The following is a 25,990-nucleotide window of genomic DNA, read 5'->3' on the forward strand; positions in this document are numbered from 1 at the left end:
CCCTCCATGAGCTGATTCAAACTGCTAATCTGGTCCAAGGGTGCTAGTGTTCTTTATGTGTAGGTTCGCTTTCATAGTGCTACAAGGAGTGCTGGCTCACAGCAGGGTCCCTGTGGCTGCCCAGGTCTACCCAGGGTCAGTAAAGAGAGGGCATGGACCAGAGTCTGGGCAGAAAGAGGCTTCTGAGCAGCTCAGCTAAACACCAGCATCTCTTTACAGCAGACATTTAGAAGGCAAAGTAAGTAGGACCGTATGCTTCAGATGCTTTGTTTTGGGGTAACAGGACACATTTCTAGGTTGCTGACTCAAACACAGAGCAGATTAGAGGTGGCCAAACATGAACCGTATAGAAAGCTAACATGAAGATGCGTCATGTTTCTTTGAACTCCCCACTGGGCTCCTGCAGCACCAATCACCTCAGTGTGACTGCATTGGGGGCAGCACAGCTGTTCTCCTCCCCCACTCCGAAGAGCTACTTACAGCTAACTCATTAGCTCTCCGGTCTCTTTGATCATGGTTACTGCAGCTTGCCTCTGCCAATATACATTTTAATAAAAGAAAATAAGTACTTTAAAAATCCTGTATCCTGATTATGGAGGTTCTTCAACCCAGGTGCACAACCTGGAACCTGCAAAGGTTTGCACACCAGTCTCCCAGCTACCACCTCACCTGTGCCTGCAAGGTGTCTCACCCAATAATCCACTTAACAAGGGTTTGTTGCCAAGATACACACACCTAAAAACAAGCCTCCAAGTGCCCGCAAGAGGATTGTTTGATTATTGCATTTCATGAGCACGAGTGATAAGCAGCTACACCTGTGTGTTTACTGCTGAGAGGGCACTAGCACAAGTGTTTAATTTTTTGGAGAACCACCCATTACCCACTACACTGAAGCTTTTTGATTTTCAGCCCATGAAGCAGTATTTTTCTTCACTGGTGAAACCACACGGTTGACCTGGAAACAGTTGATTTAGACAATTTCAAAATTCTCCAATTAACTTTTATGCAGAGAAACTGATGAAGATAGTACATCATCAATGATCACATCTCACACCAGCTCTAGGGTACTTAACTGAGATATAGGCCTGTGGCTCTCAGACCTAAACTAGGGGTCAAAGTATAGCCAGTACAGATTAACTTAAACCATTTCCTTGTATTCCCTTCTCTGCTTTTACCTACTGCTTACTACCTACTCATGTCACACTTAGGTGACATGACTCGGGGCAGGAATCCTGCATATAGCATCCAGCAGCCGTGCTTAAACAGCGCTGTAGCATGTCCAGCTAAGGGGTTGCTGTCAGAGAGCAGGAAACCTGGATTAGAATCAGTTTCTTCTCCACTGATGAGAGACCAGTTTCTAGAGACCACTGCCCCCCCCCAAAAAAAAAGAAAAAGAAAAAAGAAGCTATTGCAGCTCACACAGTTGTTTGTGATTAACTCTTCCTGATTCACTCCATATGGGAATGATCACTCCGGAACAGCAAAATTCACATGTGGAATTAATTGTCAACAGCACTTCCAACTGACACCCCAAACTAATTTTCATTAATTTGCAAACGTACATTAAAAATAGCCGAGAAACATTAAATCTTGTCAGCTGCAACCCAAGAGTGCATCGGGCCTATCGGCAGCTGGAGAGGAGGCTACAGTGCAGCCACCCAATGCTGCTGCAGAGGGGCCAGCCAAAGCAGCAAGTCCCACATTCGGACAATGGATTCCACAACTCTGAACTTGAAAACAAAGAAAGAGCCAAGCTGAGATACTTACATTTCTGGCGAAAAAACGAGCAGCGTTTAAAAACTTGCCTCTCTGTTGGTGCCAAGACTGTGCTCCCTGTTCCTGTTGTTCTGACCTGTGCCCTCACCCATTGCTGTGAACCGGCTAAACCCAGAGTCTCAGACGCTCAGAAATGCAGGCACAATGTTGTGAAAACAAAAAATTGTTGCGTTTGGAGTTTTTTTCAGCAAGAAACTACGCAGTCAAATTTGAAGTCCTGGGCTGAGGCACCGCCATGGCAGTGTATTACACTGGTAACAGGGCTTTTAAGTGGACCAAAAAAAGAAATCAATTTTTCACTTTATTCTCAGCAGAAGTTGAAGAGATCCTGCTGATGTTAAAAGACACTCCCCCTGTCCCAGTCAGACAGACAATCAAGCCCCAAAACTGAAGTCTGGCAAGTGAAAAAGGTCTTTAAGAGAAGATTGCTGGGAGCCTTAGCTACAGGCACTCCCACTTCCATTGCCTCCCAACAGCACTGAGGAGAACTCACTGCCTGCAGAAGAACGGGAATGAATATGTCCCTGTGCCCCTCTGACTGCCACCAGCACTGCTAGGACAAGCGCAAGGAGGGCAGGGAAAGCATCCTCATCACACACAGCCTCACACTTACTGAGATCTTCCTACTCCGAGTTATCAGCTGCTTCTGAATCAACACAGTAACCAGCTCAGAAAATACCAGCCTCCATCTATAATATATGGAAAGATACTGTAAAGTCTTAAAGACATGAGCTCATGCAGCGTTATGCGACCACCAGCAAAAGCTTTAATGCTTCTAAAACACAGCAAATTACTCTGCACCATGTTTTGAGGGGAAAAGAACTAACTGGTGGACTAGAAGATGACAAGCTACTGAGGGCACAGGGAGCATGGCCATATGTTGTCAGTACGGACAGTCTGAAGCACTAATGCATGTACTTCATTTTATAAGGTTTAATTTCCCACAAGTGATGAAAACATGAGCAAATCTGACTGCTAAGAGAAACGCTGCCAAGAAACTGCAACCGAAAACTGCAGGTCGTTACAGAGACATTCGTTAGCCCATCAGTGAGACACAGGCAATTGCATTACCCATCAGAAATACAGAATTGGAAAATATTTTTAGAGAAGTGAAGAGAGCAATTAAAACAAAAAACATATTATATATTGCTATGAGTCCTTCAGAGTTGAAGATGACTGCCAAGCTGGTAGTAATCACCATGAGTTAGAACTTCGCTAGTATTGATGCTAAAAATACCAAGTGGCAGTTATGTGGCTAAAAATGATTTGACAAGCAAAGTGCAGGAGAAATACCAGCTCCTCTGCGGCAAGCACGGGCATTGCGACCTAGCCAGGGCTTTCAGAATGTATGTTATCCACTTCTTAAAAACTAAATTTCAATAAGGCTAAAAACATTTTTATCCTCTATCGGTAAAACAAGATGGTTTGGGTCACTCAAGGCAAACACTGTACAATACCCATCAATGGTTATGAAAATACTTTACATCCCTACACATAAATAGTGTGTATGTGTGTGTGTATATACAGCTATATATATATTTTCTACATAGTGCTCCTACTTTACATAATGGTTGGCCAAGAAATTCAACCAAATTCAGCGTGCTTATGACAAACACCATAACATGGTCACGTCCCATTAGAGACGCACAATTTGCATGGAGCTGGCTCTGCTACCGAAGCTTGACATGCTAGCGGCAGCACACTTCCCAGTTGTAAAGCCTAGCTGAAACTAACACTCTCAGCTGCCTAAAATACACCTCAGGCTGTGTAAATAATCAGAGCTCTCAAAGAGCGTAGATTCTGCCTCAAACACAAGACAGTCAATTACTCGTGTCAACAAACAGATTGACAGGCACAAGCAGTTCTATTGCAGGAGATGGTTCATCTCCTTGAAAGCCTGACCTGGTCCTCTAATCAATAACACACAGTTTAACCTGGTGTCTCGCCAGCATTTCTGAGTTGCACAGTGACACATCTCCCTAGCATGTCTCTCTGGAAACTTTCTCTTTTTAAATGGTTTCTAAAGCACCCAACTGGTGCTTACTGCATGTCCTAGCTGCTCCTCACAGGACCTGTTCAGCAGCCAGATATTACACGTGTAGAGCAAAAACATATCTGACAGCAAAGAACATCAGAACATTGTCAAGATATCCAGGTATCGTATTCATAAATTGTGTGGAAAAATAAGCAAATGGTGAGATGGCAGTTTCCTGATGATACCAAGTTATTCAGGGAAAAACACATGGGCTGACAGACAACTGGTAGGAGAGGGAACAGTGACCACACAGCAATATAACCTTAGTACTACAATAAACACTTGTACAAATGCCTCAGGCCAACAGTGGTCATAGAATCACAGAGTGGTTTGGGTGGAAAGGGACCTTCACGATCACCTAGACCCAACCCTTAAAGCAAGCAGAATGATTGGAATTACCAGGGAAAAAATACAGAACAGAAACAAAACATACATGCGCCTACTCCTTGAAGACTGTATGCCATTTTCATACTGGCTCTAAATACATCCAGGTGAGCTAGAAAATCCCAACAAGGATGGAATGGCCCTTAAATGTGCAACGAGAAAGGTCATTCAGCCTGAGAGAGATAACTGACAAGTGATACCACAAGGGTCCTAAATCCTCAGTGGTGTGGTAAAGCTAACAGAGCAACAGTTCAGACTCAAATAAAAGAGCCGGGGAGCATGAAATGAATTTAGAAGACACTAGGTTTTAAAAAACAGACCAAGCGAAATGAGATACTTCATTGCACAGGATGTCAAGCAGAGGAAATACTGTAGGGCAGTGCAAATGCTAAAACTGTACAACAGCTCAAAGGAGGACCGGACCAACTCACGGACACGCACCAAGTGAAAGACAGCCTCTTTACGCTCAAAGTCCCTGAGCCACAGACCAACGGATGATGTGAAACCATGTCTGTCATGTTCTTTTGCTCTTCTTGTACCTCCTCTCTGGGTTACTGCTGTTGATCAATGCTGGAACAGCCTACCAGGCTATTCAGGCCTGTGATCAGACTTGCTATTGCCATTCTTGATCACACCAAGCTTCAGCGACCATAACAGACCGAGCTGAAGTCTTCATTCCTAAGATCTTGAGCTGTCAAGATTGCCAGTGCTGAGGATCATAATTTCTGCCTCCAAAGAAAACCCAAACCCAACCCATCCTAGCAAGGTTTCTTCTGCATGCAGACATGGAAGATGCATGACCTCAGCATCACAGTACACATAATTCAAAAAAATCCCAGTCCTGATTCAATACTGAACAATTTTAAGAGTCAAGGGAGTAAGGAAAGAATAGATGTAGAGAGGTTCAAGGAGGCTTCTGTCATGCCAGTGAAACTAGATACTCAGGCTTCACTCAGAAATGACTTCCCATGCAAAGAGATCAAACATCCCCTGAGCATGCATTTTGCTTTAAAGAATGAAGTGGTTCCTCTGCTGGCAGGACCAGCACCAAGGTGCCAACCACACAAGTGCCATGGGCTGGGAGGCCAGGAGCTCTTCAGCCCACCACTCTCCAAGCAGGAATCCGAGGGAGTGGCCCCCAAGCCTCTCTGATGACCTGACAGCGAAGGGCACATCTGCTGTACACTGATGCCTAGCTCCCCAGCCACTTTCCACAGATCCACAGAAACAGCCAGGTTGGCAGGGACCTTGAAAGACCATCCAATCCAACCTTTCATGCAAAAGGCTGCCCAAATGAGATTATCTAACACCTTGTCCAATCCCATCTTGAAAGCCTCCAGTGATGGGGACTCCACCACGTTCCCGGGAAGGTTGCTGCAGTGAACGATTGCTCTTACTGTAAAACATTTCTAATGTCAAGGCGAAGCCTCTCCCAGTGCAACTTGTACCCACTGCCCCTTATCTTTCCATGTGGCTCCTTGTGAAGAGAAGCTTGTATTTTCGAGTTTGTATTCCCTTTCTCCTAGAACACAGAGTTTAGAGGAGTGGCAGGTCACAACCCTTCTAGAAAGGAATGGCAGCCAGCATATTTGAGGGTAAAAATTGAACATGACGTGGTACGTGAGGCTGAAAATCAAAGCCGCTAAGATTTTGTTCAACATGGAATGACAGAATGAACTGCAAAAATCTCAAAGACAAGCCAGAGAAGCTGAAGCAATGAAGGAAAACAAGAAAACCCAGGTGAGAAAGCTCATGCGCAAAGCAGCCCCTGCCCTCAGACAGGGCTGCACATGCATCACTTCAGGCACCCCTGTACCCCTGGTGACAGAAGGTGGGGTGTGAGCCTGTCTTCTGCAGGTACCACATGGCAAAGCCTCCCCTGCTCTGCATAAAAGCTTGTATAATCAACTTCTGTACGTCCTGACAGGCTGTCACCGAGAAGAGACTTTACTGCTTTGAAACAAGAGCTTTTCTATTGCTTTGGGGCTCCTGAGGTTGTCATGGGCTGCCCCTCCAAAGCCTGTCAGTGTCCATCTCCTATCAGCTGGAGATCTACTGAGCACAGAGAAATGCCTGGACGTGTTCCTGCCCCATCCCTCATCGTAGAGCCTGCTGTCAGGCTCGGCAGCGAAGATAATTCTAATTGTAATGTAGTAGAGCTGGAAGGCCTGGTCTGAATTAAATAGAACAATATTGATACTCACAACTCGACAAGTGCGCATGCACCGGCTTTTCCTAAGCCTCTAGCTCAGAGAAGCACCTGAGAAAACTGCTGAATGCAATCAAAATGCATTAGGACAGCAAAGCTCAGGACCAAGACAGAAGTGGTTTAACTGCTTCTCTGCTTGCTCTGCGCAGCTGCAGCCACACACAACAGCTTTCAGTTCCTCTTTGCTTCAAACACCAGCGCTTTGGCCAAATCCTTCCAGTTCATCGTGTCTCCAGTGCAAGTGAATGTCCCCAGGGGCATGGGGGACCACGACTCTAAGGACCACACATGTTCCCCAGCTACTGCACGCAAGTGGCCACACGCCTGCAGGGCTCGATGGAACCACAGGGCTGATGCTGCCCTCCCAAATGAGCACTTTTGGGGGCCAAACAGCACCTGCCTGGGGGGATAAGAATCCCTGAGAAAACCATGTTTTTCTGAAAAATGCTTGCCAGATCAAATGGCTGCCCACTCTTCAGCTTTCCGCAAAGCAGATTAGGGACTTGGAGATCACATTTCCCCATGGAAGCATTTCGGGGCCATACAGCCCCTTAGAAATACTGTGTTTATGGGAATAACCACCCCAAAACAGCTACCCTCCCCATATCAGTCAGGGACGCAAGGCAGGAGTGATGCCCAAGGCTTCTCCAGTTCATGCAAACAGCACTATGCTGCCAATGGCTCCCAACAACACAACAGTACCTACTGGCTTCCTTATGGAAGAGACTGGGAGCGGGGACATGCTCTGCAGTGAGGGAATGCAGGTGGTGAGCAGCAGGCTGACATGTAAAACAGGCTTTGTGCACAGTTTAGTCAAGGCAAGACCGTAAGCTAAGAGTTTGTTAAAGTGCTGGGAAAGGATGGCAAAAGTTCACTCAGTAAAAGCACAGACTGAAGGTGTCCTGCAGCAAATGGATCTGTCACTTCTTCAGTAAGCCTTAGGATTTTTAGTTGCTGCAAAAAATCTCCTACTGTTTACAACCCATTTTTCTACATGCCTAAAATGCCTACCAAATGCAGAACCACATTTAAGTGCCCGTGCCCACAGCCTAACGACTGTTGCTCACGCAACTTAAGCAATACGGTGCTTGCTGTGAAGTCTTAATGGAAATACAGCTGCCTAACTGCTAGAGAGTAAGCCCTCGCAGGCTGTATAGCCCATTGTGAAAAATTACAGTTCACTCAAAATCCGGATACTATGATACACTAGCCTAAACAGAAGATAGCTAACCTAAATAAAGCAAAAAGGAACACTTTTGGCTTCGCATCTGCAGATTCCTTGCTCAATTGCATAATGTGGCACTCGGGAAACAGCTTCCTCATGAGTCACGAGTACAAGCAGGAATTGGCTGTATTTAGAAAAACTGGTATTTCTACCAAATCTTTAGCAGGAAGAAACAAAATGACATAACCCAAACAGAATTCTTTTTTTACATTTTCTTTTTGGCAGCTGTTATGAGCACGCAGCAAAGTGTTTTCTGAAGGCAGTACTGTGATCAGGCCATGGGTGCTAAGGAAGCCGAGAGCCACTGTCACAGAGAAGCTCTTATAGTAAAAGCAGGTCGTGGTTTCCAGCTGTGGCTGGTGTCTCTGTGCATCTGGACTCCCAAGGTTTTCCTCTATACCAAAAGATAATGCACAAAATTTCAGGTATAGAACAGTGTTTTATTTCTTATTTCCGTTTTCCTAAGTATGGGCCATTGCCAGTGAACGTAGCCTAGAAGTTTAATTACTCCAGATATTTTCCTTCATTGTCCTGTCTAAGCAGCTTATGGTGATACCTTATTTTAACCTTATTTAAAACTTCTAGTCTATGCGCAGTAAGTGAAATTTTGCCAAATATAGTTACTTTTCACTTTGAACACTGATGTAGTCCAACGAAATTCCAACCATCTGGGAGCCATGAGGGACCCATCAGTATGTGTCTGCTGTATAAAAATGCAGGGCAAGCTAATTGTTGGCTAAATGGAGAAAGATTATTGATAATCCTGCCTAGTTTGTTTCCCCCTTTTCCCTTAAAGATCACTTTACCATCTGTTTGGGGTTTTTTCCCCTCCCTTTCTTCCTTTTTAATACAGCAAACTTAAACTGGGTTTTGCTAGAGGAGAGACCTGTTACTGCAATGGCTCACGCAGAAGGTGTCAGCTATAGAAGCTAAACAAGATCCTGCTCTTTCAGCATGGCTCTGATTCGAAATGGTACACCAGGGACATGGCAGAAATTACAGGAAATTCCAATTTTGACAGCCATTTTCATTGTCAGAAGCCATGAAAGTCTGGGCAGCTCTATACTGGAAACAAATGCCTTTTATTTATTTGTACCAGCTTGCAAAGCCAGGTGTAGGCACTGATCCCGGTTCCACTCCAGTTAACTGAAGCTTTGCAGCTGATCACAGAAACATGACCAAGTTACATGTATTTTATTGCCAGACACCATAAAGACAGACTGTATTAGTAAACTCGAGCCCAGGCACAACCCTAGGTGTACCAGGGAGGTGCACACAATGATACCAAGCAACTATATTACACATTCACAGAGCGCATCACAACAAACTACCTGCAAGTCGTCCTACAGAGTATTAGTGAAACTGTGATAAAAGCATTTGTAACAAGGTATTTACACTTTAAACTTCAGGATGATTTAAACCAGCACAGAACCCAAGGAGTCTTGCCGGTATTCTTTTACAAGTACAGTATCCAGAAAAAGCTTTGTTTTTATCATCCAACTCAAAAGATGACAGCAGAGTAGCTGCTTCACTTCCAGGCTGAAGTAGGGGTGTCTGACTCGCCTCTGGTCGGCACAGAGGGGCCCCAGCCAGAAAAGCACCCGCTCCATTCCCCAAAGCGAAAATCTGCCGCGGCTGCCTGCTGAAACAACCACATCTTACCTTCAAGGGGAATCGCATAAAGCTGCTCCATGAACATCGCTGCTTCCTAAGCTCCACAATCAATGCTGCTCCTGGCTTCCCCCCGCCTTCTGCTCATGCACAGATGTACAGGCAATAATGCATGGGGCTTGTTTTTAAACTTTTCCCCCTGTGCTCCTGATTGGCCCTGTGTAACACCCATGCGTGTCTACAGACACACAAAGGTTTCTATCCTTTCTAAAATCAAAGTGTCAGTTTTGCTGCTGTCAGAGCACTTTATTTTTGTACATATAAGGAAGTGGCTGTTGATGTTATCTGAATACGCTTCCTGTTTTATATGTATATGAGCAAACATAATGTCACGTTAAGCTAAACTGCAGTCTCAAAGAGCTCAAGTTAAAGCCTCTCAGCAAAATAATACACACAGAGCTCATCTGTTTGCTGTCTGCCCCAGTCTGCATTCACTTCACTGATTTTTATCACAATTCTGTATTCTCACAATAAAACTATCTTCCCTGATCCTTGCAAAAATAGAAAAAGCAGCTGTACCCTGTACTAGCGCTGCTTCCTACCGAGACTCTCGGGATTGCTCAAATTACAAAGGGCTTGGTGCACGCTGACAACCCTATCGCAACCATCACACAGGTGAAAACGTGGCCAGCAGCCAAGCAACGCCACAAGACAATTCTGGCTGAATTTGGGCTATTTTTGAATTTAAGTGACTATATTTTATTTTTTAAATGAGGAAGGAGGCTTTTATGTGTTTCATGTACACACAGACAGTCCAGGAAGCGGCCGTGTAGGAGTGCTGCATTCCAGAGTTGATGCTACACAGCTCAGTGCTGAAGGAATCTTTCTAATTGGAATGTAATGCCTTCCTGGTTCTTTTAAAGAAGAGCAAACAAACACACCAACTGAAAATAAAACTTGGTTTTGATAGTAGAAACTCTTCTACTCTTGTAGAAGCAAGCAGTGGTAAAAAGCATGCAGGCACCTCTGAGGAAAGCTGTCAGCATCAACGCCACGTCGTCTTATCCCCCAAAATCAGAACTGTCCCTGCCAGGAGGCCTGCGAGGCACACAGTCATCCACTTCCACTTTCAAATGTTACTGATTGCAGAACCTGGAGATGAAGCGCAGCTGGAAGTGAGCTGGAGCCGTTTGCACTTTCAGCTTTCATTACCTTTCTCACAGCAACTTTTTGGATATTAAACACACAGTTATTTTTTACATATAGCCAGACCATGAAACTGCAGTTTGCTGAAGGAAACCAGAAGGATCCTTCCAGATGCATAAAGTAAATAAAATACTAAAAGTGAAAGAAAATTTTCTTCCCTGTGGGCTTCATGGCACAACTCTTCTTTATATATGTCTCTAAGACTGTCAGCTCAGAGTACAGCTGGTCCGCGCTCTAAGAAACTTAAACCGATAGATGTCTGGTTCCACTTAGTGAAAATTACTGTCCCTAAAATATCAGTAAGTTACAGCATGTGACCTAAGAAAGGTACCTTACAATTATTAGAATTCTAAGATGTTTCATGCAAAGAATTTTTGAACCATTTACCATCATAGTACCTTACTTTATCTCATTAAAAGTTTCAGATCATTTAATTTTCATGCAAAGTTGTGTTACAGCCAAGAAACAGAGCTGGGGAGATAAACCAGGTGTCCCAGTAACAGCAAACTGAGAGCTATCATAGCAAAATGAAGCAATGAGACCTAGAACTAGCAAACCCCTATTTGCTGTACATTTATGCCCTGGCACTGATGGACTGGAATGTCTGTAAACAGGTAAGCTTCAGAAGAAGTTCCTCCTGCAGCTGGAGCAGCTGCATCACGCCCCTGCGTGTTCTCATACATCTCATGCTACAGCCTTCTGCTCCGCTGGAGCAGGTACAGTGCCTCTTCTCCCTTCCCAGCCACTGACTGTTGTGAAAAGCAGGGACATAATGATCTTTGTTACCTCTCCAACTACTCCTTTAAGTGCAGATGAAATCAGTTTTAAAGGCTACAATTTAAGAACAGACTGACATCTAGAGCACAAGCCTTATTTCCAGCCCCCCAACCCCCTCCCAGATCATAGGTGCACCCAACTCTGGACACGTGATTTGACAGCTTGGTGGAAGTATGTGGGTTTCTGTAGCTAGTGACAGAAGATGATACAATCAGCTTCACGTTCAGCCACATTTAATTTCCTAGAATAAATGAGCAGGTTCCCATTTGCTGCTTGACCAGGGATGGCTTTTACAGAGAATCAGTAACAAAGTGCCCTCCCACACTTCAGGTGCCTTCATAGCTCCTCCACTGCATGCCACAGCTGCACCAAGTATTAAACAAGCTTCCCGAGAAAGGAGGAATCAATCTAGATATTAACTTAAACCCGTTGCCATTAAGCATCCTCCAGGAACGGACTGTTTCCCTACAGCAGCCTCCCAGCACCAAGCTCCGCTACGAAAGCCTCCAACTTTACCATTAACACGGGAGCCTGGACTCTGCCCATACCCCCCTGCTTCCACAGTCATATCCTGGAAGGGAAAACAGCATCATAAATTTTGAGGTTTTTTGGAAGGTCAGTGTATCTCTTCTTTCTTTTAAGGACTTTTCTTGCAAAGAAGTATTTTTTATGTTCTTCACTATGTGTTTTTGAAATCCCTCGTGAAATACATGGACTGACACAGACCTGTAACATCCAACAAGTGTCTCATAGCAAGTGGTCAGGATACCATTCATTCAAAATGATCATCAGACATCTGACAGCATTTATTTATACAAGTGCACCAAATATGCCTAATTCTTTCAGGTTTTGTGCTTTCATTTTAAATCTCTGAAGAAAACCTATGTTGCAGGAAAAAATATAAACATGGGATTAGAATCATAGAATTTTTTGGGTGGGAAGGGACCTTAAAGACCATCCAGTTCCAACCTCCTGCCACAGGCAGGGACCCCTCCCCCCAGCCCAGGCTGCCCCCAGCCCCGTCCAGCCTGGCCTTGAGCCCTGCCAGGGATGGGGCACCCACAGCTGCTCTGGGCAGCCTGGGCCAGCGCCTCGCCATCCTCACAGGGAAGAATTTCTTTGATTAATCTTGATAAAGATTGAGCAGAAGATTTTGCTATTCCTTCTTCTGGAGCATCATTGCTTTTGGAAAGGTACCTGTCAGACATACTTCTAAGTACTGGCCCTTAATGGGCATGTGAGTGGCAGCAAGCCTACACTATTTAGCTTTAAAACCCCCAACCAAAACAACTGCTATCTCCATGGATACCAAAAAGATACACCCATCGCTCATCGACAAGCAGCACTGCAGGAGTCCCCAGGGATCTCTGACAAGCTTGGGAGCCTCTCTGCAAACGGGGTGGCCCCAGTGACCTGGGGACAGTCAGAGCGGCACAGCACCGCTGCTCACCAGCCTTGCCGCTGCAGCCGACAGAGGAAGATGAGAAAGAGGAAAGGGAAAATAACAGACAAAGGAAATACGTGCTGCAAAACAAAAACTCAAGAAGTGACTAGCACAGCAAAAAGCCCTTGGGGAAAGCCCCCGGTGCGGTTGCTCCCTTCCTGCAGCGAATCGCTGACACAGCAGCATCAACAGGGCAAAGGTGCCGGTGGGGGTGCCACTGCCCCCACACAGAGAGGTAACATACGGCCACGCCACACAAGTCCATTTTCTTATTTTGCCATAAGAGGCTAGATTGTGTTTTAGATGAGAGCAGCTCATTTAGCCAGGATCTATGCAAACAAGCGCATGTACATACTTCTATCCTCCCCAACGGAAAGAAAAATCTCAGTATCCAGGCACACCTGAAGGTCATCCCAATCCACAAGCACAGATTTCAGTAGGACAGCCTATCATCACTGTCCTACAACGCTCCGTAACAGGAAAAGGCTGCTCACACACACACCCCATAATATATTAGTACAAGGTACTTACAAGTTAAATGTCACTCAATTGTTTTAAAAAACACCCCATATCACAACCTTTTAAAGAGCAAAATACCAGGTAACTTCCTTATGCCATTGAATGTTCTTTTGTGTAATACAGGCCAGAAATTTTTATTCTTGCACAAAGCTTCTGATTTCTAGCTAAACTAAAGTAGTTTGGGGATTTTGGGTTTGCTTTTTTAAGTACAAGACATATGTACAAGGAAAATCCTTCAAAACATCATATACAGTGTCAAAGCAATACTCAACTTCATAAAAAGGAAAACGACACTGAGACATAGCAACAAGTTAAAAAGAAATTTAAAAGAACATCTGAGAGGGTAAAATGCCCACCACTGGCAAAGACATTTAAATAAACCGTAACAGATTCCTAGAGAAAGAGCTTGTCATGTATCAAATATGACTCAAGATTTAAAAATAAACTTGCCTGTTTAGGAACAGAGTAAAGGAGTCAACTTGAAGTCTTGCAGAGCTTTACATCCTACAGGTTAACAACTGATTAAATTTAACATGAGATAGAACCAACTAGGTTTCCCTATGGCAGGGGGTACCAGCGGGGTGTCCAAGGCAGCGTGCTACCACCCACGCCATCCAACATGCGTGATATGCAACGAGTCACAGCCGGCAGGCCTAAGAAGTTATTCTGCATAACAAAAGATTAAACCATATCGCAAAGAACTGCCAAAGGACCTCACAATACCTCACGAAGGGATAGAACTCAGTGAAGATAAAAGGCTATGTAAGAACCAAAGGGAAAAAAACCTCCGAAACAGCTATTGCTGCTCAGGAAAAGGATGCCAAAGTTAGCACAGATGAAAACAGCAACTAGATGCTCATCAGCAGTCAAAAAAGCAAAGACTTATAAAATACTATGGAAAGGAATAAGGAAAAAAAAAAGTTGTTAGAAAATAAAAGACAGAACAGACGTCATCCTGTGCATTCACAAAACACGTGTTTTGAAGCATACAGGCATTTCCACCCACTGATCTCAAAAAAAGATACAGTATAACTGAAAAAGATTCAGAAAATGAAATAAGGGTAACAACGATCATCTGCTAGTCCCGGCTCTGTCATCCCAAAGCCTTGCGCTAATTCTCCTGCAGCTCTCCTCACAGGTCCTGCTAAATCGCCTCATTTCCCAGTGCTGCAGGAGCTGCTGTGCCCGAGCGCTGGGCACTGCTAGCAGGTGCACTAAGGCTGTACTGCTCTGGAACAAGTCTCCATAAATTGTTTTCTTTAAAAAGAGCATCCCTATTTTCAACATAGTCACGACTGCACCTTTTAAAAGCAATTCACGTGGCTTAATTAAGAGAAATGTCACAGCTAGATATGAAGTTGGGTTTGCTCTTAAGAAGTGAGGCACATCCTGCTCCACTCCCTACTGACCAAAATGTTTTATTGTCACCTTCTAGATAGTCTTGGTAGTTCCCAAGGGGGGGGGGGGGGGGGGGGGGGGGCGGCAAAAAAAAAAGTAATGCTGAGAAGAAAAGCAACATGGTATATAGTACTATGCAAACAAACATGCCCTACTGCCCAACATATTTTTCTTGTTGAGGATGGCCTCTGCTGCTTAGCATTTAAAAGAAAGCACTGTCTTTTAATATAGAAAAGGGAGGAAAACTGACTGCAAAGAAAAGAGGTTTCATGTCAGCTCTAATAACATCAGCATTCAAATAAATCCTGTATTCTCTCCCTCTCAGCTGACTTAGCTCGTTACTTGCAAGAAAAGTAGCAAAATGCTCAGTGCATCACTCAAGCTACACAGAGGAGGGATAAGTCATCACATGCCCCTTGCTCTGCACGTTCCAAAGGGTGCAAACACGGAGTCTTGTCTTGGAGAAGGCAGCGTGGAGCACAAACACGCAGTTACAGTCACACCGAGCAGAGCAGACAGCTATCTCTCCAGCCTCCCCGAAATTTCAACACTGTGCTTTAGAGGAATGCGCTACATCCGTACATTTGTTAAGAAAAGTTTAAATTTTACCAGGGAATTCTGTCAGTGCGAAACACCTCATGGTTGATTTATGTTCTGAAGCATGAAATTCATGTTGTCATCTTTGGCAACTGGCCTCTGAGACCTAAATATATCCAGAAACATCACTTTACCTTCTCAGTACGACACGGAGAAGTGTATTTTAACCACCCATTTCTTGATGCTATTGTGAACCAAGACAGATGAAGGTGGAGGCAGAGCTGTGCTGTGGCAGACAACCTCAGTCGAAGCGAGGGTAATGTCCTTCTGGCCACTGGCAACTCCGCCGCAGCACTGAGCACAGCCACTTGGTTTATTTGTTAAAAGACACATTCTGACTTTCAGCAGGCACAAACCACCCGACAACGTGCTCTGACATGGAACATACCCCTGCTTTTGCCCCACCCCCAGTATAGAGGTACATTTCACTTTGGGAGGATTCTCTCCTGCTCATGAATGACATTCCAGTGTGTCAACCTGCACACAACCCATGGCTGTGTGGCTCCCAAAGATGACTTATTTCTCTTTATCCCTCACCCTGACAGCTGAAACGCGGTGCTCTGGCAGGCAGCGAGATGAGCAGTCCTACCCCCAACGCCTGTGAACAACCAGGCTGCTAAAAACCTGCCTCATAACTCACAACCAGCTCATCTCTGCCAGCAGCAGCAGCAAAGGTGAAAGCTATAGGTGACAGGAGAGCTTAGTGTCTGGGAGGGGAAAACAACAAGGTACTGTATGTACCCCAGCATCTGGCTGTCTCAAAGATCCACCACAGCTACATGCTCCTGTGTGACTGGAAGAACCAGGTGCACAGCCCCAGGGAGATTCGCCTATAGATTCAGTATAAGGCCAGCCAGCTTGCGGGATATAAGCTGAGTGGTAAATACATGCTTTGGTTGTCACTCCTGCTGTACCCTGCCAGTACAGGTGAAACCCAGGCAGCTGAAGGCCCTCCTGAACCCCTCTTAGTCCAGAAGCAGCTCCAAAACTTTATTGCACGGAAAAGCCATCCCTGCTTTAGCAAACAAGCGTGTTGGTTTTTTACAAGTTTCTTAAAGGGAAGCTTAAGGAGAAAGCCATTTCCCCGCACAGACTGGTAACACTGTGGTGTGACATTAAGCGGTACATTCATTAATTATTAAGAGTTGCTCACACAAAAGAACACAATCCCCGAGGGAGGGCATCTGAACAGAAGGAAAACACTCAGTAACACTACTGACCAGAATTGCCTCTCAAATTTACCAGTCATTTATAATTTACTAATCACTGGAAGTTCATGACTTTCAGTACATTAAAACCTATGAAACAATGACCTTTATGCTAAAGGTCAAAATGCCACTGCTAAGAAAAATCATCAGAACCAGATGACAAGGAGGAATAAAATTCCTTTTTCGTAGTTACACCAAAACCACCATTTTCAACTTCTCTGCTTTTAATTTTGGGTACCTTTTGCCTCTGTTTCAGGGTAAGATTTCCCTTCCTTATTGCCTGGGCTCCTAAATCACACATCATCCTCCTTTTTCAGCCATTCAGTAACATAGGATATAAAACTTTTATATAGAATGTACACATGTATTTCTACATAAAGATATCTCTAAAAGATACGTAAGTTCCCTTGCAGGTTTTTATATAATATCATAACATTGGAGGTGTAGGCAAAGTAGCTAAAAAAAACCACTTTACTGATCAAATACTTTGAGAAGACTTGTTAGAAATGAAAATATTTTAGCCAGACTATCTATAGCTTTCCTTTCAATAGATGAATTTGGAAGCAAGTCATACTTTTAAGGGTTTTTTAACATTTTGAACTTTTATGGTGCTTTCAATGTTTAAAATTCTACATAATGCTTCTACTTTTGTTATTTGCATTGTGACTCCAGGAAGAGCTCCAGGCAGGGTCTGGTCCATGTGAGCCTCATGCACCCGCACAGTAAGAGCACGTTCTCATTCAGTGACTCCCCACTGTGTATAAACCTTCCCACCCCACCGACAGAAGGGTTACAGCAGACCCCAACTGGTCATTGCAAGGCTTTAACTGCTTCAGAAAACCTCTCACGTGCTTCCACACAGGTGTTCTATTGCGCTGGAAATAAGTTTTAAATAATGTTTCCTTTAAGCCAAGAAATTCTGTGCATGACTGAAGAGAAAAAGGAAAAGGAAGAGATCGGATTGAAGGCTAAAGTTACAGCACAGGCAGCTGCACCAGCAGCTCTCCAGGAATGCCCAGAGCAGCCTGCTGTGTCTGCCTAAGGCAAGGACTGCATGCTTCCTCACAAGGCCGTGAGTCACAAAGCACACTTACTTTTAACAGAGAGAATAACACCACTATAGTGAATAGACTCTCTCCAACTCAGAGAACAATGTTACGTCGCACCTTCACATTTTATTATGGCATTTTTTTCAGCTCATAGCAGACAAGTAGATATCTGAGCAGGGTTTTGAAGGAAGCAAGAATTCAGTCAACACTGGTCAAATGAACATCCCGGCTTGTCCTGGTTCAGCTGGGATGGAGTTGACTTTCTTCTTAGGAGCTAGTACGGTGCTGGGTTTTGGCTCTGATGTGAGGACAACGTTGATAACGCACTGATGGTTCTAGTTGCTGCTGGGTGATGTTTATACTAAATCAAGGACTTTTCAGTTCCTTGGGCCCTGCCAGCCAGAGGGCTGGAGAGGCAGGAGAAATTGGGAGGGGACACTGGCAGGACAGGTGGCCTGAACCAGCCAACAAGGTATTCCATACCATGGGACAGCATGCCGGGTATGGATACCTGGGGTGTTGGCTGGGACCCAGGATCATTGCTCGGGGACTGGCTGGGCATCGGTCAGCGAGTGGTGAGCAGCTGCATTGCACATCACTTGTTTTCCTTTCTTCCCTTCAGATTTTATTCTTTCCCCCACCTTTCCATTACAACTAATAATATTATTGTTCTTTCATTTTTATTCTGTTTTAATTATTAAATTATTCTTACGTCAACCCTCAAATTTTACATTCCTTTCTGGTTCTCCTCCCCACCCCTCTGGGTAGGGAGGAGTGAGCAAGCGGCAGTGTGGTGCTGGGTTATCTGCAGGGTTAAACCACGACAGTACTGAAACTAGAGCTGCGGCAAGACAGGAACTTCAGTGTATTACTAATGCAGGATGTAAATATTGTAATGCACTGGCTGAAAGGTGCCAATTTCCACTGTTCCTGAAACACTCAAGACAGCACAAGGGAGCTGATTCTCTCTCTCTCTCTCTCTGCTCCACTCTGGTGAGTCACCACCCCCCCTGTGGTACCACATCCAGCTCTGGCGTCCCCAGCACAGGAGAGACACCGAGCTGCTGGAGCGGGACCAGAGGAGGCCAGGGAGATGCTCAGGGGCTGGAGCAGCTCTGCTGTGGGGACAGGCTGGGAGAGCTGGGGTGGCTCAGCCTGGGGAGGAGAAGGCTGCGGGGAGACCTTAGAGCACCTGCCAGTGCCTAAAGGGGCCGGCAAGAAAGCTGGGGAGGGGCTTTGGGCAAGGGCAGGTGGCGATGGCACACAGGGGAATGGCTTTACCTGAGAGAGGGGAGATGGAGATGAGAGATGAGGAAGAAATTCTTCCCTGTGAGGGCGGCGAGGCGCTGGCCCAGGCTGCCCAGAGCAGCTGTGGGTGCCCCATCCCTGGCAGGGCTCAAGGCCAGGCTGGACGGGGCTGGGGGCAGCCTGGGCTGGAGGGAGGGGCACCTGCCTGTGGCGGGGGGGTGGGAACTGGATGGTCTTTAAGGTCCCTTCCCACCCAACCCATTTTATAATTCTACAACATGGCAGTATCTGACAAGATTTTTTTTTGCCTCCTCAGGGAAGCAAAGACATCAATCCAGATCCAAAACAAGAGAGTGAAATCCATTATCTCCTCTGCTTGGTACTCCTGGACTAGTTCTGTAGAAAATCCAGAATCTAGGTATTGTAGAAATATCGCTGAACCATCCAACTTCAGCAACCACCCAGACAGCAGCAAAACAAAACCCAGCACTTTACTGTATCAACTAAGGTTGTAAATGATTTAATATTCAACACTACTGAATACCTAAATATTGGCTTGTTTATGAAGGAAAGGAGTCCAAAAGAAGACAGTAGTAAAGAGCGCTGTGGCTCAAGACCAAGCCCTATGTGACCCATCAAGTTCACATAACAGGCTTTAACCTCTGAGATTCTGTGCTCATTCCTAGTCAGTGCTGCATTCAGAAGTATCAAAAGAGGCCAGAAGTAAAATGTGAACTCTTCTTGGGAAAGCAGGTAGATGGCAGGGAAAACCTGGAAGAAACAAATTCGCTGTTCCTGGGTGTGAAGCGCAACGTGCTGGTGGCCTGTGACTTGTGTCAAGGTTTTAAACACAGAGTTACAGATACCTTTCTCCCCTTCAGTGCCCACAACAGTAAATCAACGCTTGCGTCAGTCCAGGATCACCAATGGTAATGACAGATTTTAGGCTGTTAACTGGAACAGCCTGTCTTTATAAGGCAACAGATGTGATCGATAAAAGCCTCCAAGTCCTTCACAGACACAGACCATGTTAAAATCATCACTCCTGTAGGGGAAAATTACCTTTCCTTTTCCATCTGCTTTTCTTCCCATCTTTGTTACTGCACCCATCGCTGCTGCTGCTGCTGTTCTCTGAGCTCTGAGAGTCTGACTGGGCATCGCTGCTCTCCTCCGAGCCATCAGAGAGCTCCTTCAACCCATCTGGAACATCCTTCTGCAAATGGAAGAAACAGATATAGTCACCCACTCCACAAAAAACTCTCCCAGTTCACAAAGTTCTTAAAAGTAGCAGTTTTCTTTATTTACCAAGCACTGATTATGGATTTTTTTTATGCTTCAGAGCAATGTCAGAACTGTTTAGCCACCAGCCTCAATCACATGCTGTCTTCTGTGAGCCCGTGTAAAATATTTAGTACAACACCAGCTGGCACATCTTTTACGCCACCCTCATCATCACTTTGCAGGTATGCTCTTCCTTAACTTCTCCATCCCTAATCACTAACTGCAACACACTCCCACTGCACAAAAAATTCCAGCCAGTGTTTGAGCTTCATGACAAAACGGTCTGACTGCTCACAGTGCCCCACACTCCCAGGTAATGTTGGTTTTCCAACCATGCCCACAGCAGCCCCTGGGCCTGCTGCCACGGGTCCTTGCAAAAACAGCCCTGGCAGGTGTTTCTGTGGGGTGAAACGTCTGCGCAGCCAAAGGCTGCGGCGGTGGGTCCCCGTGTACCTGCTAGGAAGGGCCAGCCGCCAGCCTGCGGCCGCCTGCGCCCTGTCCGCACCTAAGGCCACACTGCCCTCTAGTGGTGATCCTGCTGGATTCAGCTTTTAACCTACGTGATGAAAGTTAGTGCTAATCAGCGACAACAGCATCCATGTCCAGCGCTGCACAACCACCCACACCAGTTCTGGACACCCGCAGAGCCTGGAGGGGCCGGCCAGCGGCCGGAGGCACCAGCCCATCGCCACGTCACGCCAGCCTGCCTCATCCCTGCCCCACTGCTTCCGTCCCATCACCTCGGCCGATCTGAAATGATATGATTGTCCTTAGTTCCTTGTTAGTAACTTAACTGAAACTTTAAACGTTTACTGTGCCGGGCAAACAGGACAGCGGTTGTAACAGCTGGATAAATAGGTCTGTCTGCATCATACAGGAAAAAATCCTTCTGTTAATACCAACTGGAAAAAGTAAATCAAAACGCCTCTACCTTTAACTGGAGACAATTGATCCCTTGTCCTTTCTCTGAAAGCACAGCTATGAGTAATTTCCACATGTAAGGCCAAAAAGTACTTAGGATGACACTAGTGTTATTAATGTAATTCTAGATTTCTTCCATCAACAAGGCGAACTAATAGGTTCAGATATTCAATAGTATTTTCATCCTGCACTTCAGAAAGTTTTTTTAACTGTACATTAGAAGTTACGTGTAAACCACAGTGGAAGAGAAGGTATCACAAAAAAAACCCCCACAAACTTTTTATCAAGTGTCACCAAAGTTGACAAAGATTAAGGCGTGTATTCCTAATGTTGACACTCCCTTCATTAAACCTCCTTTATAGCTTAACCTTTGGATAGTCATCTGAGACGCAGTAATTACATGTTTTATCTATTTCAGTTTTTCCAAGATGTCTCTTTCAAAGTCTTCTGCTGAGAGGAGACGAAGCCTTCACCTCCTGCCAGGTATGGGGGAACACTCAGGCAGCTGGGAAACCTGCTATTTCATGGCATTTCTGGTTGGAGCGGGTAAAGACAAGGGAGCCCGACTCTTCTCCATGGTGCCCAAAGAAAGGGCGGGAGGCCACAGGCACAAACTGAAACACTAAATTCCATTTCCACACAAGGAAAAACTTCTTCACTGCAAGAACAATGAAATGCTTGAACAGGTTCCCAAGAAAGGCTGAAGGTCTCCATCCTTGTAGAAATTCAAAACCCGTCTGGACACGGTCCTGAGCAACCTGCTCTAGCTGACCCAGCATTAAACAGCCAGGATGGACCAGACCAGAGGTCCCTTCCCACCACCACCCTGTGATTCCAACCTCCCCTTGCTTCTACAGAAAGCAGCCCCATTAGCTCGCAAAGCACACACACTGTCAGTGGCTCTCCTTTCAGCTGCACCTCTTCTTACCAGTGAAAAGTTTTCACCAGAATATCTTCTGATGTGGTGTCCAAGCCCACGATGTGGATTCTGCAAGCTCTTGAAATTTCTATGCCAGACATCAGTACAAAGATCTTCAGGAACCCAAGCTCCTCTACTCACCTGCAGCTCACTCTTCTGCAAGTTCTGCTTTTGAAGCAGAAGTGAGCTCTCAACTGCAGAACCGTCTTCTCTGCATTATACTTATTCTTTCCATAAATGAACTTACTCATTTTAGCGAGCCACACTGAATAAAATCTGGTCCTATAAATGCATCTGGTAAGGCAGTGCGCACTGGGTTCAGTATCTAACTGAACTAGTCAGACTTCTCCAAATACCAGGTTAAAAATATTCCTCCAGACTGGAATCTTCCAAGGCTGCAGGTGAACAGCAAGTTTACCGCACAGCATGGAGAAATTCAAAAGGTAAATGAACAAAGGCAGAACTACAACACGACCATGCAAATAGGGCAGATGCTATTTTGTATGCAATATTAGCAATTAATTTTGACCAACAGATCTGAAGATGGCAGGCAGAAACACACTTTGAAATTATCACGTGTAAAAGTACAGTTGGAGTGACAGGTCTAAAAGAAAATCAACGAACTGAGGTACTGGACTTCCAAACAACGTGCCCTGCAGCAACCTGGCACGGCTGGTGGCCACTAGGATAAAGGCAAACCTCAGCCCAAGCAGGGCCTGGGTGGTTGCTGCCGTGCCACGGGACAGGGAGCTCACAGGCTGCCCTGAGAGCAAATGTGGCTGGAGGAGGAGGACAGGGAGTACCTGCAGCCACTTGGTCCCTCCTCAGGCAAAGACACTCCCAGCATTCCCACCTCAATGGCAGTGATGCAGACGAATCCAAGAAAGAAACAAAGGATCCAGAAATTAAAGAAGTCTAAGATAAATATACACAGTATGAGTTCCTCACAAAATCATTTTGTTTAGATATTTCTATTACTTTTTACCTCTTTGATCTTTTCTTTCTCAGCCTCCTGCCAAAATTACTTCAGTTTCTCAGCATCAGCACATGAACTGCCAGTCTAAACCCTACAAGTGTTTGTGGAAGGCGAGCGCATTGGCCTCACCAATGTAAGCCAGGCACCAGCCTTTTCAATGCAGTGTGGAGGAAGCAATAAAGAAAAACAGAGACACACAGCAGATAAAAGCAAGAGGTGTCAGAGACAACACCAAAGACCAAGAGGCTCCAGTCACTAACCAATGGGCCACCAGGACCCTCCACCACCACAGCTCTGGAGAGGGCACACATGAACTTTATAAGTAATACAATGGGGAAAGGGCAGAAAATAAGGATTTGGGATATGGGCAAGGGAGAGCTGTGAGACAATGCAAAGTTTATAAAGGAAGTTGAGGGGAAGGCGGGTGGAGGAGGACCCAAGTGGGATAATGGACAGAAAGGGGTACGGAAAGGGGCCAGTGGCATGTAGCCAGCAGCAGGTCAAGACACACGTCTGACTGAGCCCTGCCCTGGTCACCACCATCTGTCCTACCCTGTCCCACTCATATCCCACCTCTCCTCTTGCCTGCTGTGCTCATTTGCCCTGGTCTGGATTTGCCGAGAATGATGGTTTTGCATGGCTGCCCATTTTCCCCCTCTCTGGGAATATGTCACTGTCCGTTACACGCTAAATACCTTCAATCTTTTCATTAAGACCACTTTGCCATGCACTCTACTAGAAATCTCTGCTTCAGGCACACAACTTCACCTTCTGTTTAACAAAATGACGTTCAGTTTCCCCGTTTATCTGCTAACCCTCAATATATCAGATGTTCTCTTAAAATGTGAATCCTTCCAGGCACAGCTCAGCCTTGGCACATGCCTATACAGACCACCTGAAGCAAAGCCAGACCCCCAAAGCTCACCGAGCACACACAGCCTTCGCAAACCATGAAAAATACCAACTACAAGAAACTCAAATACCAGAAGTTACCAGAAATTCATCACTTTTGCAGCACCTGTTTAAAGAACATGGTAATATGTTTTATTCTGTAGCATTTAGGGGTACTTGGAGTTAGTTTTCCCCAGGGGACCATGCAGGCTGCTCAGGCTGTATGAGAAGCATCCAACACATCCTCACCAGGGCAAATGCAGCTCACCTCAAGATACAGAGCTGCCCCAGCAGAGCACCACTGGCTGATTTGGGGTGTTACATGTCCCTTCAGCAGCAGACCAAGTCCATAGCTAGCACCTAAGAATTTATACATAGATAAAATATTATTCATTGCTTCTCTCTCCCCATGCAAAGCCTGGCTATTACCTGTAAACCATCGAAACACTCCTTTTGGGACTCAGTTTGCTGTTTGTATCATCACTGTCAAGCATGAGCGCATCCAAAGTTGCATGCCATGCCCCCTACATCCACCCTGCTCGCTGCTGCCAAAAATACACTGCACCTAGCAAGAGAGAATCCTCTTCATCAGCTCAGAACCCGACCTCAGCAGTCCTTAAACCTCTACTGCTCAGCTGACAAAAGAGGCACATTTCTGGAGAACTATGAACTGTGCCTTGTGTGCTCTGCTCTGGGGATGGACCTGTGCACCACGGAACAGACTCATCACTGAGGCACGGAGTGCTTGATGCACTGCAGATCACTTCTGACTACTTGTAACTTGACAAGGTTTGGGAAAAATAATTAGGTACCTGGAAATGGACAAAAAAGAGGAATAAAAATCATGTCAATAAAAATGAATGGAAATTTTAGTTCAATTGCTAGCTGCTGTTAGGAATTCTCCTCTGGAGCATCTCTTAGCCACCAGCACTTAAGCAAACACCTCCAGAAACACCTAATCCTTCAAACATTACTTCACAGAACTGATATACTCCTTGGTTACAGTTCTCTAATCTGTTTTACATTACCTTTATCAAGTCTAAGAAAAAAAAAAAAAAGAATTACAGGAAGACTCAGTTCAGTGATACCATAATCGAGTTCAGTGCGCCAGCAAACAGGCAAGTGCAACCGTGCTTTGTTCACCAAGTATTTTACCATAAGCCTTCTCTTTTAGAAGTGTCATGTACTGGACACCTGGCTCTCCTTCACACCACTGCAGTGTAACACTGCATGTGAGGTCCTGCCCCTGGGGAGGAACAGCCCCACACACCAGCACAGGCTGGGGCTGACCTGCTGGGGAGCAGCTCTGCGGAGAAGGACCTGGCAGTGCTGGTGGGCAGCAAGTTGCCCATGGGCCAGCAGACTGCCCTCATGGCCAAGGGGCCAGTGGGATCCTGGGGTGCATTGGGAGGAACGTGGCCAGCAGGTCGAGGGAGGTGGTCCTCCCGCTCTGCTCTGCCCTGGTGGGGCCCATCTGGAGCTCTGGGTCCAGTGCTGGGCTCCCCAGTTCCAGAGAGACTGGGAGCTGCTGGAGAGGGGCCAGCAGAGGTGACCAAGCTGATGAGGGGCTGGAGCATCTCCCTGGTGAGGAAAGGCTGCGGGAGCTGGGGCTGTTCAGCCTGGGCAGGAGAAGGCTGAGAGGGGACCTGAGCGATGCACACAGGTACCTTAAGGGCCAGTGTCAGGGGGCCGGGGCCGGGCTCTTGTCAGCGGTGCCCAGCGACAGGACAAGGGGCAACGGGCACAAACTGCAGCACCGTGGGGAGGGCAGGAAAAACTTCTTTCCCTTGAGGGTGCCGGAGCACGGGGACAGGCTGCCCAGAGAGGCTGTGCAGTCTCCTTCTCTGGGGACGTCCAGAGCCCGCCTGGCTGCGGCCCTGCGCAGCTGCTGTAGGAGAGCCTGCTTGAGCAGGGGGTGCGCTGGGTGGTCCCAGGGGTCCCTGCCCAGCCCCACCACCCTGTGGTGCTGTGAACTATCAGCCCTGTTCTTCAAAGTTTTCTAACTGCTGCCTAAGCCATCATGTTTTGTTACTCATAGATACTCCAAAGGATTTCCCACTCACTGCACCATCACCATTTCCAGGCTCCTGCTGGCAACTGTACTGGGACTAAACATGGCAAAGGCGACCTGGGCCCCACGCAGCAATACTGAGTTTCTCGACACTCCTTGGAAGTTACCACCTCCAGACTACACAGTCCCAAGGAAGGCAAGATGACAAGAAACCCACAGCGTCTTTAGATACACAGGACACAGTATGCCTTTGGAATAGCTCAGCAGCTCGTCCAGACTACCAATACAAATCATTACATTTCACC

General features: G+C 46.0%; 1 protein-coding gene across 4 annotated transcripts in view; it reads right to left on the reverse strand.

Annotated features, from left to right (window-relative positions):
• The window catches only part of ASXL2 (ASXL transcriptional regulator 2), a 133,530-nt gene that overhangs the window by 52,710 nt on the left and 54,830 nt on the right, over positions 1 to 25,990 (reverse strand). For 2 of the 4 annotated variants that reach the window (XM_056343190.1, XM_056343188.1), the window contains exon 4: positions 19,749 to 19,899. In XM_056343190.1, coding sequence (XP_056199165.1) covers positions 19,749 to 19,899 — 151 coding nt within the window. Of the gene's footprint in view, positions 1 to 9,291; positions 9,539 to 19,748; positions 19,900 to 20,527; positions 20,687 to 25,990 lie in introns of those variants that run through there. The other 2 variants (XM_056343189.1, XM_056343191.1) reach the window with 2 other exon arrangements.

The sequence above is a fragment of the Falco biarmicus genome, chromosome 6 (genome assembly GCF_023638135.1).
Source record: "Falco biarmicus isolate bFalBia1 chromosome 6, bFalBia1.pri, whole genome shotgun sequence".
NCBI lineage: Eukaryota > Metazoa > Chordata > Aves > Falconiformes > Falconidae > Falco > Falco biarmicus.